Source organism: Vicia villosa, unplaced genomic scaffold (genome assembly GCF_029867415.1).
Source record: "Vicia villosa cultivar HV-30 ecotype Madison, WI unplaced genomic scaffold, Vvil1.0 ctg.000081F_1_1, whole genome shotgun sequence".
In the NCBI taxonomy this organism is placed as follows: Eukaryota; Viridiplantae; Streptophyta; class Magnoliopsida; order Fabales; family Fabaceae; genus Vicia; species Vicia villosa.
In genome coordinates, this window is record NW_026705004.1 from 643677 (window position 1) to 658089 (window position 14413).

General features: G+C 32.8%; 1 protein-coding gene and 1 non-coding gene across 2 annotated transcripts; one reads left to right on the plus strand and one right to left on the minus strand.

Annotated features, from left to right (window-relative positions):
• Window positions 1-5903: 5903 nt before the first annotated feature.
• On the plus strand, window positions 5904-5976 carry TRNAK-UUU (transfer RNA lysine (anticodon UUU)). The gene has a single exon. It is a non-coding gene; the product is annotated as a tRNA-Lys (tRNA).
• Window positions 5977-6016: 40 nt separating this feature from the next.
• LOC131623805 (fimbrin-2-like) lies at window positions 6017-11390 on the minus strand. The gene is made up of 14 exons (XM_058894818.1): window positions 11056-11390; window positions 10252-10422; window positions 9324-9568; window positions 9064-9235; window positions 8787-8825; window positions 8601-8669; window positions 8401-8517; window positions 8112-8323; window positions 7867-8022; window positions 7040-7239; window positions 6809-6966; window positions 6589-6685; window positions 6403-6494; window positions 6017-6329 (listed from the first exon to the last, which is right to left on the minus strand). The coding sequence occupies exons 1-14, from the start codon at window positions 11140-11142 to the stop codon at window positions 6156-6158; spliced, it is 1989 nt and encodes a 662-aa protein (XP_058750801.1). The 5' UTR covers window positions 11143-11390; the 3' UTR covers window positions 6017-6155.
• Between the last annotated feature and the right edge of the window lie 3023 nt (window positions 11391-14413).

A 14413-nucleotide genomic window follows, 5' to 3' on the forward strand; every position in this document is an offset into this window, starting at 1 on the left:
GCTCAATTATTTAAGGGCTTAAGGGTAAACAATATTTATATGCTTAACTTGGACGATGTGTCCTTGACAAGCACTAAGTGTTTTAATAACCACGAGTGAAGGCTCTTGGTTATGGTATAGACACTTAGGTCATGTCAACTTTGATTTAATAAACAAAGTGGTCTCAAAGGATCTAGTTATTGGTCTACAAAAAATTAAATTTTCAAAAGGCCACATATGCGATGCATGCCAAATTGGAAAGCAAACAAGATTCTCTTTCAAATCTAAAAACATTGTTTCAACTTCTAGACCTCTTGAGCTTCTCGATATAAATCTTTTTGGTCCTTCACGCACTAAAAGCTTGGGTGGTAATTACTATGGTTTTGTTATCATAGACGATTATTCTAGATTTTGTTGGAATAACTTTTTGCGTAGTAAAGATGAAACCTTTTCGGCTTTCACTAGTTTGGCAAAGTTGTTTCAAAATAAATGAATTTAAAAATAGTTGCAATACGAAGCGATCATGGAGGTGAATTTGAAAATTACCTATTTGATGATTATTGTGACAAACACGACATTTAACATCATTTTTCCGCTCCAAGAACTCCACAATAAAATGGTGTTGTGGAGCGCAAAAACCAAGTTTTAGAGGAGTTGACAAGTGTAAAAATAAGATTGGTTCTGCATTTGGCCTTAGGTTTTGATGATAACTTTACATGTTATCTCAAGGAAGAATTATATACACTAACAGTTTTCTTTCTAGTGTGTGGCGGTTGCCTTACAAGTTCCGACTCTGGTAAGGTGTGTGATGTCATCAGGTTCTGAACTAAACACTCTGGAAGGATAACTAGTGCTGTGTTACAATGGAAGTCAAGATTCTGGAATGCTACTTATGCAACGGTTCCAAGGAACATTAGTACAAGAGCTTCTGATTGTTATTGCGGTTGTTTCCTTGAGAAGGCTAGGTGCTAGTCAGGAGTCTCAAGAAGGCATTGGATGCGGTGAGCGTGGTTGTCTGTAATGGGTTTGGTTATAGTGGATTAAGTCCTTATTGAGAAGGTGAAATCACCTCGGCGGGTAGACTCGAGTAACTTCATTTACAGTGAACCAGGATAAGAATAATTGTGTTCATCTATTTTTATTCACTTGTTAACCCTGTGTTGAGTTGCAAAAAGATTATATTTGGTGTAAACCAATTCATACCCCCTATATTGTATTTCTCGCATCTTCAGCAAGAATTATGATAAATGAATGTGGCTTACCAAAATATTTTTGGTCCGATTCAATAAGTACAACATGTTATATTTTAAATAGGATACTTATACATCCTATTTTAAACAAAACTCTTTATGAACTTCTTAAAGGTAGAAAACCAAATTTATTACATCTTCGCATCTTCAGATGTAAGTGTTTTGTATTGAACAATGGTAAGGACAACCTTGTAAAATTTGATGCAAAATTGGATGAAGGTTTCATTCCTGGATACTCTTAATCAAGAAAAGCTTATAGAGTATATATTAAGAGATTACTTACTGTTGAAGAGCCAGTCACTTTTGATGAATCTTACCTGAGAAATGTTGGGAAAGGTATTTCTTTTCATGATGCAGGTGTATCTTTAAAAGATATACTCAACGATACTGAATAAGGAATTGATCAACATGAAGCGGTAAAACCCGGGGAGGAGGAAAATGGCGATTCTGAAAAGGAAAAAGATGAGAATCCAACTAAAGTGGATGATCTATCCTTGGCCTAAAGGTCTTCAAAGGACCATCCTATTGAAAACATTCTTGGAGACATCACCAAAGGCGTAACTACACTCTGTAAGATAAGTAATTTCTCTTATTACTTTGCATTCGTGTCACAAATTAAACCTAAAAATGTAAAAGAGGCCTTACTTGACGAGCATTGACTTATGACCATACAAGATAAATTAAATAAATTTAAAAGAAACGATGTGTGGGACCTTGTCCCACCTCTGCGAGATCATTAACTTATAGGCACTAAGTGGGTTTTTAGAAATAAATTGGACGGAAATAGAGTGATAACAAGGAACAAAGCCCGGCTAGTAGCTCAAGGATATAACCAAGAGGAGGGCATAAACTATGAGGAAAAGTGGCTTCCTTAACGGTTGCATAAATGAAGAGGTGTATGTTTCACAATATCCCGATTTTGAAAATCATGAGTATCCTAACCATGTCTTTAAACTAAAGTGAGCTTTGTATGGTCTCAAACAAGTCCATAGGGCTTGGTATGAGCAACTTAGCAAGTTCTTACTTGATCAAGGATATTCTAGAGGGAAGGTAGATACAACACTTTTTATTAAATGTCAAGAAACCACATTCTCCTCGTTCAACTTTATGTTGAAGATATCATATTTGGTTCTACTAACATGCAATTAGTCAAGGAGTTTTCAAAGATAATGCAGGGAGAGTTTGAAATGAGTTTAATGGGTGAGTTAAATTACTTTCTCGGACTTCAAATCAAACAACTCAAAGAAGGAACGTTCATGTGTCAAACAAAGTATTTCCAAGAGTTGCTTAAACGCTTCGGAATGGTAGACGCAAAGTCAATTGACACTACAATACCCACAAATGGAAACTTGGACATATATGAAAATGGTTAGGATGTTGACGTCAAAAGGTATAGAGGTATGATTGGATCTCTCTTATATCTTGTTGCATCTAAATCTGACATTATATTTAGTGTGTGCTTGTGCGCTAGATATCAATCTGTTCCTAAGGAATCTCATTTAAAAGCCCAAAAGTGCATCCTTAGATATTTTCATGGTACTTCTGAGTATGGGGTTTGGTATCCCAAAGGATGCGATTGCAATTTAGTTGGTTACTCCGATTCTGACTTTGCCGGTTTCAAATCATATAGGAATAGCACTAGTAGAACTTGCCACTTATTTTCAAATTCTTTAGCTAGTTGGCATAACAAGAAGCAAGTCATCGTTACCTTGTCAACTGCTGAGGAGAAAAACGTCATAGCGGGTAGTTGTTGTGCTAAAAGTTTTGTGGCTTAAATAACAATTACTTGATTTGACATTAAACATCAACGTATTCCCATAATGTGCGATAATACTAGTGTTATTACCCTAACTAAAAATCCTATGCTACACTCGAAAACCGCAATTACCATCACTCTTAGCACTGACGAATGGTTCAATGTATTTATGCATAAAAACCGACATCTCGTCAATGAATGATATTTTTGGTGGAGGCAGTGAAAGAAGTGGTTAGGTAGTGCGAGCAAGCTCTTTTTAAAACAATTATTTTATATTTTGGAGTTGGAGAATTTGAAAAAAATTTGTCAACATGTTCAAAATAAGAAGGAGACCGCATCGTTGAATTATCACTCAGTGTCGGTCAAGATAGAGATACATGATTTACTATCCTTCATCACACCATCATCATCATCATCATCATTAAACCTGAACCTTTTCCAGCGAGTGCAAACTATTTTCCGTTTCTAAATTGGTTACCAATATCCACCCTTTCACTTCAACATGTTTGGCATCCATATACATAATAGGTTTTGAAAAAACATCGTGGTGTACCATATCTAATGCAAACACTAACATAAAATATTCAAAGAAAGTTTGAAAATGAAAACATACAGACTCCGAAAATGAACTTCCTTTGGAGTTCATACAGAACTCAGAAATGTATTTACAGAAACAATGTAACTTTTTTTAGCTATAAAACAAGATTAATGTGAGCAACGAGGATTGAAATAAACTCTTGGATCAACTTCTTTTACTCCTTTTGATGTGATGAAAAACAAGATTGAAGTGTTTGAGTGAAAAGCTTAATTGAGAATGGAAGATGATTTGTAAAAGAGAAGATGACCTGTAAAAGAGAAGATGATCATACACTTGTCCTCCAAGAGTTGAGGGGCCATAAAGAATCATACACACGACTATACGAGAAAAAACAAAATTTTGATGCAATTTATGAATCTCCTGTACCTTCCATTAGTTGACCGACACCAGATGATAAATAGATGTGTTTCCCTGTAATGGGTCATCCCAGGGAAAATGCGTATGATATAGTGTGTTTTGATCTTACAAGATATGATTTCTCGGAAACATTTTTTTCATTGTGCACTGCCCCACCTCAAAATCCAACTGATTGTATTTTGTGTATTGGATGGATTTCAAAACCGCGTCACTTTGTTTAAGTTTATTTGAAATCGGGTTTCCCTATACAATTGATGTCACTAGAGTGAGCAACTCATTCAACAACGAAAGTCGAGACTTGCCCTATACCATAAATATAGATTTAGCCGGCAACACGTGTTTCAATTCATTTTAATTTTTATTAAACAATGTATTTATGTGGTTAGACATATTTTTGTATGCAATCTTGTATTAATATTTATGATGTAATATATATATATATATATATATATATATATATATATATATATATATATATATATATATATATATATATATGTAAAGATTTTAATACATGTCTAAGTTTCCATTAAATTTCTCCATTGTTCTTTCTAAAATAGGTTTTGTTTTTGGCTGTTCTTGAATTTGATTATGTGTTGAGTGGTTCTGGAAATACATCTCTGAAATAAAAAAATAGGGTGATATCGAAAATGCATCTCCAAAATGTCCCATAGTACAAGATACAATTTTTAAGGTCCATATTGGCCTAGAACTACTATAAGCAGAGACTCTCATCTGATTTCTCTTACCAAATCACATTACACAAGAATGAACATCAATTGACATGTCACACATGTCTACTTCAACGGGGTTGAAGCCCTCAATTAAATTTAACTCCAATGAGTACACCCCTATTGTAGATCTGAAATTCATATTGTAGAATCTCCTACCATACTCCGACAATAGAAAAATTGTGAAGCTCAAGTACCATTCACCCTCGATTAACAACGAAGGGAAGCTTGAGTTCAACAACTATGAGCTGAAGACATGTGCAAATTTAAGGGCTATGTGAAATACATTTTTCCGTTACAAAACAAAAGGGTGGATGTGACGATTTCGAGATTGATCGAAGATATTATGAAGATGTTGGAACGTTCACCTGAATGTTGAAATGTAATGTTTGATTTATGTTAAAGATTACTTATGCAATGTTTCATTTTTTATGTTATCAATGTTCATTTTATTTTTCATTCAACATTTTTCTAGTCATGTGATTGTTTACGTTTCACTATGATCAAAATCAGACAAGGTTGTGTATATTTCTGTTACGTTTAAAAATGCATCTTCGAAATCAAAGAGTATTTTAATGTTTTTTTTACGAAGTGTGATAGCAATATATATGTGCCTTAAGCAATTTCCTATTTTTTTGGGATGTGTAATAGTATAAGGAATACAAAATTTAAGCTTTATTACAAACCATTGAACAAATTAAATTTTTAGTATAATTTATGTAAATATATATGAAATTTAATACAAACATATAAAATTAAATTTCAGAAAATATTAACAAGTTTACTGTTTAATAAATAATAATAATAAATATATTATTTAGAATTATTTAAGTAGATCAATTTAGTTGATTTATAATATTTTTATGGTTATTAATAATATAAAATTTTTAACTAAATAAATTTCTAAAATATTATAACTTTTTCCATTTAAAAAGAAGTAGCGATATGTACTTTTTAAAAATAACAACTTTTAAACGAAAATCATAATTCAAGATGGTAGACCTATAATAATACTCTCACTAAAAAATACTAGTAGTAATAATTATTTAAAATAAATAAATAACAGATATTTAAAAAACAAAATCATTATTTTGATGATGTTATTACATTTCTCCTCTGTGTATAGTTAGTAAACTGATATGTAAAACAGCTTTAATGAGTACATATGTATAGTTATTTGAATGATGAAATACTACATTTTAAAATACGTAGAAATGAATAATACTCAACCAGCCGTCTTAGCTCAGCTGGTAGAGCGCGTGGCTTTTAACCACGTGGTCGTGGGTTCGATTCCCACAGACGGCGAAGTTGTAATTTTTTCAATTTTTTTTCAGTTTTACATGAGTTTATACTTCCCAGTCATGTGGAAAAAGCTACTATATGTTATAAAAAAAACCCTCTCAAATGTTACACGCTAATAAACAATAATCATAAACAAAAATGTTTTTCACAAGTTATATTTATATTACATAATCCAACATTATTCACATGTTCTCTTCTACTGAAAAATCAGAAGCAGAATCATCTACTGTCGAATTCGATGTCGTCTCCACTTGACTCCCATTTTCACTGTCTGAACTCCTTTCTTCAACAACAGGGTGTTTTAAGTACCAATACATTATACTTGCTGTTAATGTAAGAATCATCTTCTGATTTACCTATAAATAAATTTATCAAACATCATTCAAATGTTTAATATATATAGTTAGTTAATGATAATGTCTAAACTACCTCAGTGATGTCTTCTGGAAGCAAGAATATTGAACAACCAAGCTTTCTTGCAATACTGATAATGTATGTAGCATTCATCATTTTCTCCTCATCTGATAAAAAAGTTTCAATAAAAAATATGAAGGTTGTTTTGTTGATAAAGTTAGTAACACATTTGAAGCAAGTAAACGGAAAAGGAAAATATACCGGTTACTCCTTTTGTTATAAGACCCCAATTTACAGCTCTAGGTTGCACAGAACTAAGAAGCTCCAGGAAAAATATTCCATCGGATATACTTTTATCCTGAATAAATTAAGCGTAATCACAAGTGTTAGTGTCGGTGTCTGACACTGACACAGTGTCACACATTTTTCAGAGGTGTTTGTGCTACAGAGAGATATGTTTTGGTTAAGGAAAACAAACTACCTTGAAACTATATATATGGCTTTGGCTTCCTGAGCTTTTTACTTTGTTGTTTGCCCATTGCAGAATATCAGCATCTATTATTTCCTTCCCATGAGAGTGAAATCTCAAGTTCTTTAAAAGTTGTAAGATATTGCATCTCATCAATTGCCACAAATATGCTAAAAAATAATAAAAATCAATCATAATGGTTTTGACAATGTTATAATCTAAACCAATTTCAACAATGAATACCTAGTATTAGTTTTTTATAACCCTGCACAATGTCATTTCCAGCAATATTTACCAAGGAAAACTTGAGTTGTTTCCCTATTTTCACAACTTGGTTACAATTCTCAACTTTTTTAAATGGCATCTTAATAGGAGGCTTGTTTGCAATCTTCCAATTTACAATCCCAGGTGATACTTTGTCAAGAGTCTCTAAAAGTACCCACCTGCAATATAAAAAAAAGTATTATCACTTCGTTGCGTGTTGTTTAAATACTACAGTTTAGTTTACACGTTTACTCCTGAATTGTACGCTACGCTAGAGAATCCGCCTTACTTATCTGCGAATATGAGCCATACTCAGCAGTTTTCAACATAGACTATATTAACCAAAATAGTTTATGTTTTGGACTGGCCAATGGCCCAAAAGAAGGAAGCCCAATCATAATCGTTGGCCATTCTACTAAAGCACAGAAGCTACCGTGCAATCCTAATCTGGAGCTCCGCGGCAGGGGCTACTACTGACAGTTAGATGTCATTAGATGGTCCTCTCCATTCCAAGGCGAAATGGGAAGGAACGTCCATAACTGTCAATCATATATAAGGCATTTCACGTGAGACTTGAGGTATTCTCTCTGACACATAATTCACTTTACTCCTCTTTCTCTTACTGACTTGGGCATTGGAGTGCTGACCTTGCAGGTCCACTCCGCCGCCGCCGTACCGGAGATCAACTCCACTGCACCGAGACTCTACTCCAACATTCGACCGAACATTGCTAGTTTTCTAGCGGAATAGTTCATATTCAAAATGCATAAGAGAAATAGTGAAAACAAGAGATATTGATATTTCACCCGTTTCGGACATCCTCGAAGACATTGTTGATATACGTTGAATTTCCAAGGCTATTAATCCAAAGACGAAAAACTCTCTCTTCTCTTGAGTCTTGAGTGTCATCTAACAATGATTCAAGGAGAGAATTTTGTTTTGCTAGAGCTGAAAGTCCGTTCCTGTGACAAGAAAATCGAATTAGCATCTTCTTGCAAAAGCATATTCCGAGGAAACCATTCTCGCAGTTCAAGAGAAAGATTATTGTAACCTGATTTGGAAAATGTGTGCAACAAAAGCAAGGTTAAGATTCGGTGAACCTTCCACGATATCTCTTGCAGTTAAGTACCGTTTGCAACCCATCTTTTCAGCATGCTCAAGAACAAGTTTTGCTCTTTCAAAAGGATTTTTCACGGCCAATGTGGATGGATTAGTGTATTCGGGTGCAAGAACATTTAGAAGGTGAGCATAAGCTTCTGCATCCTACAATGCGACACAAATCGTACATGTTGATGAAAGTTCTATTTACAAGAAATATGTTAAGAGCATTATGTTGTTACCTTAACATCGGAAGAGAAATTTGTGACAATCTTCTTATATTCCGTTTTCTTCAAATGGAAGTTCATCCATCGCAACAAGATTTTTTCTGGAGGTAGACTCATCAACTCTTCCATATCCTGTTATTTAAGAGATATGAAGAAAAAAATATACAACAGCGATGAAAAGTACGAAAAGATAATAACAGAGAAATGAAATTTACCTGACTATCACCAACTAACTCCAAAAGTTGAGGAGTTTTCTTTAGGTTCAAATTCGCCAATAATTGTATCTAATTTAACATCATTATAATAGTATTGTCAAAAGTTTGGCTCGTTAAATTTAGTATGCGGTCTGTGTTAACTTCTTTGATCTTAAAACGACAATTCATAAATCAGTGATCATTTACCTTGATAATCTGCGAAATCAATCCAAGCACCAAATGACGCTGAAATTAAAACAAAAGAAGTTAGATATCAATGCACAAAATGTAAAAGTAAAAAGAGAGAAGAGCTATTTCAACGACAAAATGGATCGATTTTAAGAAAAGGTTAGGACAGGTCATAAGCTATTTTCATTAACTCTCTCGAATAGTCTTGCAAATGCTTATGCTAGCAAATAAACTCAAATAAATCAATCCAAACAGACTCTTAGTTTGAATCTTCTAATTCTTGAGCTTAACATACCCTTCCTTCGATTAAGTCTTGAGTGCCAATGTTGACAACTGTACATCCAATTGCTTTAGCAGAGTTGAGGCACAGTGTATGATTTTCATTTCTTTCCCATGGATTAAGTAATCTTTTTTTATTGATTGCGCGTTCATCAATAGTCGTAGGAACCGCCACATTGATAAGCTTACTGCAAGAACATGTAATTCGTTCTCAAAATGAAAAAAAGTTATAACAAATCACATAACAACATAAGACGATAAAGTGCACTATAGTACCAAAGAAGAACACCGTCTTTTGCGAGTTCGAAGAGATCATTGGTTGAAGGGTCAAGAGGAAGGTATTTCTTGAGGAATTCATCTTCTGCAAGATAGTTATTTATATGTGTAACATATGAAGCCTTCTCAGATTCACTTATTGTGTGAAGCAATGTCGTAGTGGCAACCTTGAGGAATGCTGATGAATTTTTTGCATTATTCTTTCCTGTTCTTGAACTCGCAAATGTTTGCAGTTTCAAATAAACCTGTCATCATTAGAGCACACCATTATTTTAGATCTATGCCGCACATACACTTTAGACTGAAAGCGTATTTAGTGTCTGACATACGACATTGTCGACACCAACCGACATATCTGATTGATTATACCGAATCACTTCTATTTTCTCAAATTTTACCGGTGTCAGACGCGTAAGATGTTCGATTCATATATATGTGTTTAGTTCTGCCTTGAAAAAAATTGATTCTGAGTTAATTGATTCTGTAAAGTTGATTTTACTTAAAAGTGAGTTGAAGATAAAGTGATTGATGTTTGAATAAATTCTAGCAAAAATGAGTTAAGGAGTAAATTTCACTCTAAAACTCATGTTTAGACTCAAAAGCGACAAATCCTAGTTTCAAGTAGAATCAATTCTAGAAAGCAGAATCCATTATACTCGAGAGCAATCAAACATGTTAAAATCAATTCCACGAATCAATTCTTAGTGCTCCAACCGTGAAACCAAACGTACACGAAATTGGATAGATATCAATATCAAGATTGAGATAGATCAGGAAAAGAAAACTACTAGAAAGTGAAAAGTAGAAAGTAGAAAATGAAAAGGTAACTTGTGGATGGATATAGATTAGAATTTCCAAAAGGCAAAAAGATCAAGTACACCTTTAAAAAGTTATCTTTTGAAATCAAACCAAGATAACAAAAACTCACCTTGAGAAACAATTCAAAATCAACCTCTTCATCTGAGTTCTTATGCAAATCATTGATATAAGAATCTCTCTCTTCTTCACTCAGATTTTCTCCCACAACTTTCAACCTTGACATCTTGGAAGCCAAGTCTCCAATGGTAAGCTTCCCACTCTCTCTCCTCATACTTATGAACTGCAATCAGCAACCATAAGAAAAATGTTCATGACCCAGAAACTCAATTGCGATGAAGAGAATCAAAATCAAATCTTTCTTAGAGAAGCAGCACAAAAAGTAAAAAAAAAAAAAAACATGATTCATTCAAATCTTAACAACAATATCTTCAAAGCCAAACAACATAGCATAATGAACATTACAACAACAACAACCAAACCTTATCCAATACCATATTTCTATCCAAATCGTTAATATCGAGATCTTTCTTAATAACTTATATTAATGATCATGACCCAGAAGATCAATTGCATTGAAAAGAATAAAAATCTAATCTTTCTTGAAGAATCAGCACAACAATATCTTGCCAAGCAAACAATAGGATGATGAACAATATCTTCAAAATGGATCATGACCCAGAAGCTCAATTGCAATGAAACGAATCAAAATCCAATCTTTTTTGAAGAATCAGCACAAAAAAGCAAAATCCATGATTCATTCTCAACAACAATATCTTGGAAACCAAACAATAGTATATGATGAACAATATCTCAAAAAATGATCATGACCCAGAAGCTCAATTGCAATGAAAAGAATCAAAATCCATCATCAACACAAAAAAGTAAAATCCATGATTCATCCTCAATAACTTACTTGTGATTTTAAGCTACGAAGCTCAACTTGTGTGAACTGGTTTTGAAGAGATGGATCTGAAACAACAATACCCCAATGAGTAGACATAGCTATAACAATTTGTGATTGAAGTCTTGTGGGTTGTTTTTTGGTTGTAGCAATGAGTCTCTATGTATCTGAATTTTATGTAAAAGTTGATGAAAAGTTGAAGGAGAGAGTGTTAGAGAAGGAGATGGAACCAGGCCAACATTTTGGGACCGGGAAGAGCTGTCATAGTTCAAAGTTGTTTTGATGAGTGTGTGAGTTAGAGAGAGAGAGGAAGAGAGAGAGAAGGAGAGAGAGAGAGAGAGAGAATTCAAATTATTACAACAATGTCCTTGTCTTTTAGTGATAACAAGTTCAACAAGCTCCTCATAACTTGGGATGGCTTCCATTTGGGTTGCCGTTAAAAGAAATTAATTCAAAGTTTAGTTATAATAATATTTGATAATCACTATTTTATTTGAAGTGTTATTATAATCTTAACTATTAGTACCTTTTTAAATGTCTTCCAAGTGGCTTTACTTAATTATTATTAAGCATGTGTATCGAAATTAAGATTAGAGTATTCAAAAATATTGAATTTAACTTTTTTATTTATAATTAAAAAATTATCTTTGGTTTTAATTTAGATGGTTTGATTTTGATCAAATAAACATAGTTTAAGAAAGAATAGTTTCTTTCATATGCTCTTTAATATGGCATCATAGAGGGATTTTTATGAACTTCCATTCCCTTTCTTCTTCTAAGTCATGAGGGAAGCATTCACTCTTTCAAAAACACATATGTGAGAGATATAATTCATATTCAACTAAAATTTTAAAACTATTAATTTGTGACTCTTCTCTCTTATATATTTTTCAACCTTCATTTTTTTTATAAAAATAATGTTAAATTTCTAACTCATGGTTATATCACAACAATCTCTTTTTTTAATTATGAGTTTATCTATTTATATGTTTTCCTTTAAGTTGAAGTTCTTTCAAATACCAAGAAAGCATCCAAATATATATTTGAGTTCCTCGTTCAAATCAAATGCATCTATAATGTCACGGATTTTCAACTAAAGCACTTCACCCTTACCCCCTAAATGTCTCATATTTAGGGGGGATTATGCACTGTCATAGATTTTCAGCTAAAGAACTTCGCTCGTATACACCTCATATTTCAAAAACTATGTAGTGTCATGGACTTTCAACTAAAGCATTTCACTCCGCGCCTCGTACTTGGGAATTGTGTATTTTTCATCCTATTATTGAAGAAAGGGACTTAAAATAACATGATGAAGATCACAAACTAGGGGAGTAGGTTGTGCTATAGGCCAAAGTATCAAGAGTTTGCCTGAGTAGCAAGGGCTCCTCCCAGTAATAAGAGCTTGTTCGAGTATCAAGACATTACTCGACTAATAAAAGCTTGAACTAGAATAGCATGAGTTTGACTAAGAGTAGCAAGAGCTCGTCCAAGTATCTAGACCTTATCTGATTATCAAGAGCTTGACCAAGAGTAGCAAGGGCTCGTCCAAGTATCTAGACCTTATCTGATTATCAAGAGCTCGACCAAGAGTAGCAAGATCTCGCTTGAGTAACAAGAGCTTGCCCATAACTATTAGGAGCTCGAACAAGAGTAGAAAGAGTTTGTTTGGGTATCAAGATCTCGCATGACTAACAAGAGGTTGACCAAGAATAGCAAGAGCTCAACCAATAGTAGCAAAAGCTTGTTCTGTAAGTATGAAGTGCGCCTAAGAGGGGGGTGAATTAGGACTTTGAAAATATATACGGTTTTAGAAACAAATTGTTCTTATTTTTCTGGTTTATGGTGATGGTATGAAGGATGTAAAGTGTAGAAAAAAATAAACGACACGGCGATGTATCCTGGTTCCCCTCACAATCTGAGAGTACTCCATCCCCCTTTCAACACGAAAGAGATTTCACTATTGTTAGATATTTGTACAAGCCTAAACCCAAGACTTCTCCTACCATCTTCTAACAAAACCACCAAGAACAATCCTCTTGGAATAATCAAGTTGAAATGAGAACAATCCTCTCACTTTCAACTTCTTACTTCTAATCCTGGACAACAAGGATTACAAAACCAAGTAATCTTAATTCCAACAATTATGAAAAAATAAGATATGAATACAACAAGATTTTTGAGAATATGAAATTTGTAGAATAATTATCACTTTGAGTGATGTATCAATATAATTGATCTTCTCTTCCAAACAAACAATTTATAATGATAGAATATAGTGCTCAAGTGTTTGTAAATAATATATGAATTTTTCTAAACTAATATGGAAATGCATGTAGAAAAATTCTTTGTGAAAGTTCAAGAACACAAACACGTGTTTTGAAATTTAAACGATAACAATGATGTTAAATTGCTATTGAAGAGGTGATTTGTAATTTTAAATTTTATTTATTTATAAGAGCGTAACACCTTTGTGAACCATGGTGAAGTCATGAAAAAATATCATGAAAAAAAATCCATTTAAAATGAAAAGGTTTCCTGAAGAGTGCATGAAAAGGTGTTAAAAAGTTGTTGTTTTATTTTAAAACGTACAAAACTTTTTAAGTCGGTTCAAACGGATACCTGACTTAACAAGCTCGCAGCAATTTTGAATTTCAAATAGTTATTCAAATTTCAAACAGCATCAGGTTTTGTTAAGTCAGTTAAGCAGACCTGACTTAACAAGTGCTGACAGCATTTTAAAAAAAAGTTTTTTTTATTTTATTTTTTATTTTATGCATTTTAATCAAAGATTTTTATGCATGCTAATTTGTCTAATTATTTGAACCAACCTAATGCAACATCTATTGATTTATCCTAGTCAATAAATTATATTTAAAAGTGATTTAACATGGTTCAAGCGCATATATATATATATATATATATATATATATATATATATATATATATATATATATATATATATATATATATATATATATATATTTGAAAGTGATTTTGAACACAAATGACCAATGCATACAAGTGATTTTTTGGAGAATAATTGAGCACTAAAAAGAGCTTTTAGCTTTTCAACTCATATAGCTCTGTTTGGTAACTGTTTTTAGCTTTTAACTTTTTTACTAGCTTTTGTCTTTTTTTTGAAAAGTTATTTGAAGTAGCTTTTAGCTTTTAGCTTGTGACTTTTTCTTTCATTTATGTCCTTATTATTTTAATAAAAATCTATTTTTACCCTTCGATATATATTATGATTCAATGTTTAATATTTTTTTTAATCTTTAATGTTTTTAATAACATCTAAAGTATACAATAAATTTTGAAATAGTGTTGATAATTCTCAAGTTAGTGAAACGTAATCGAAGAATCAATG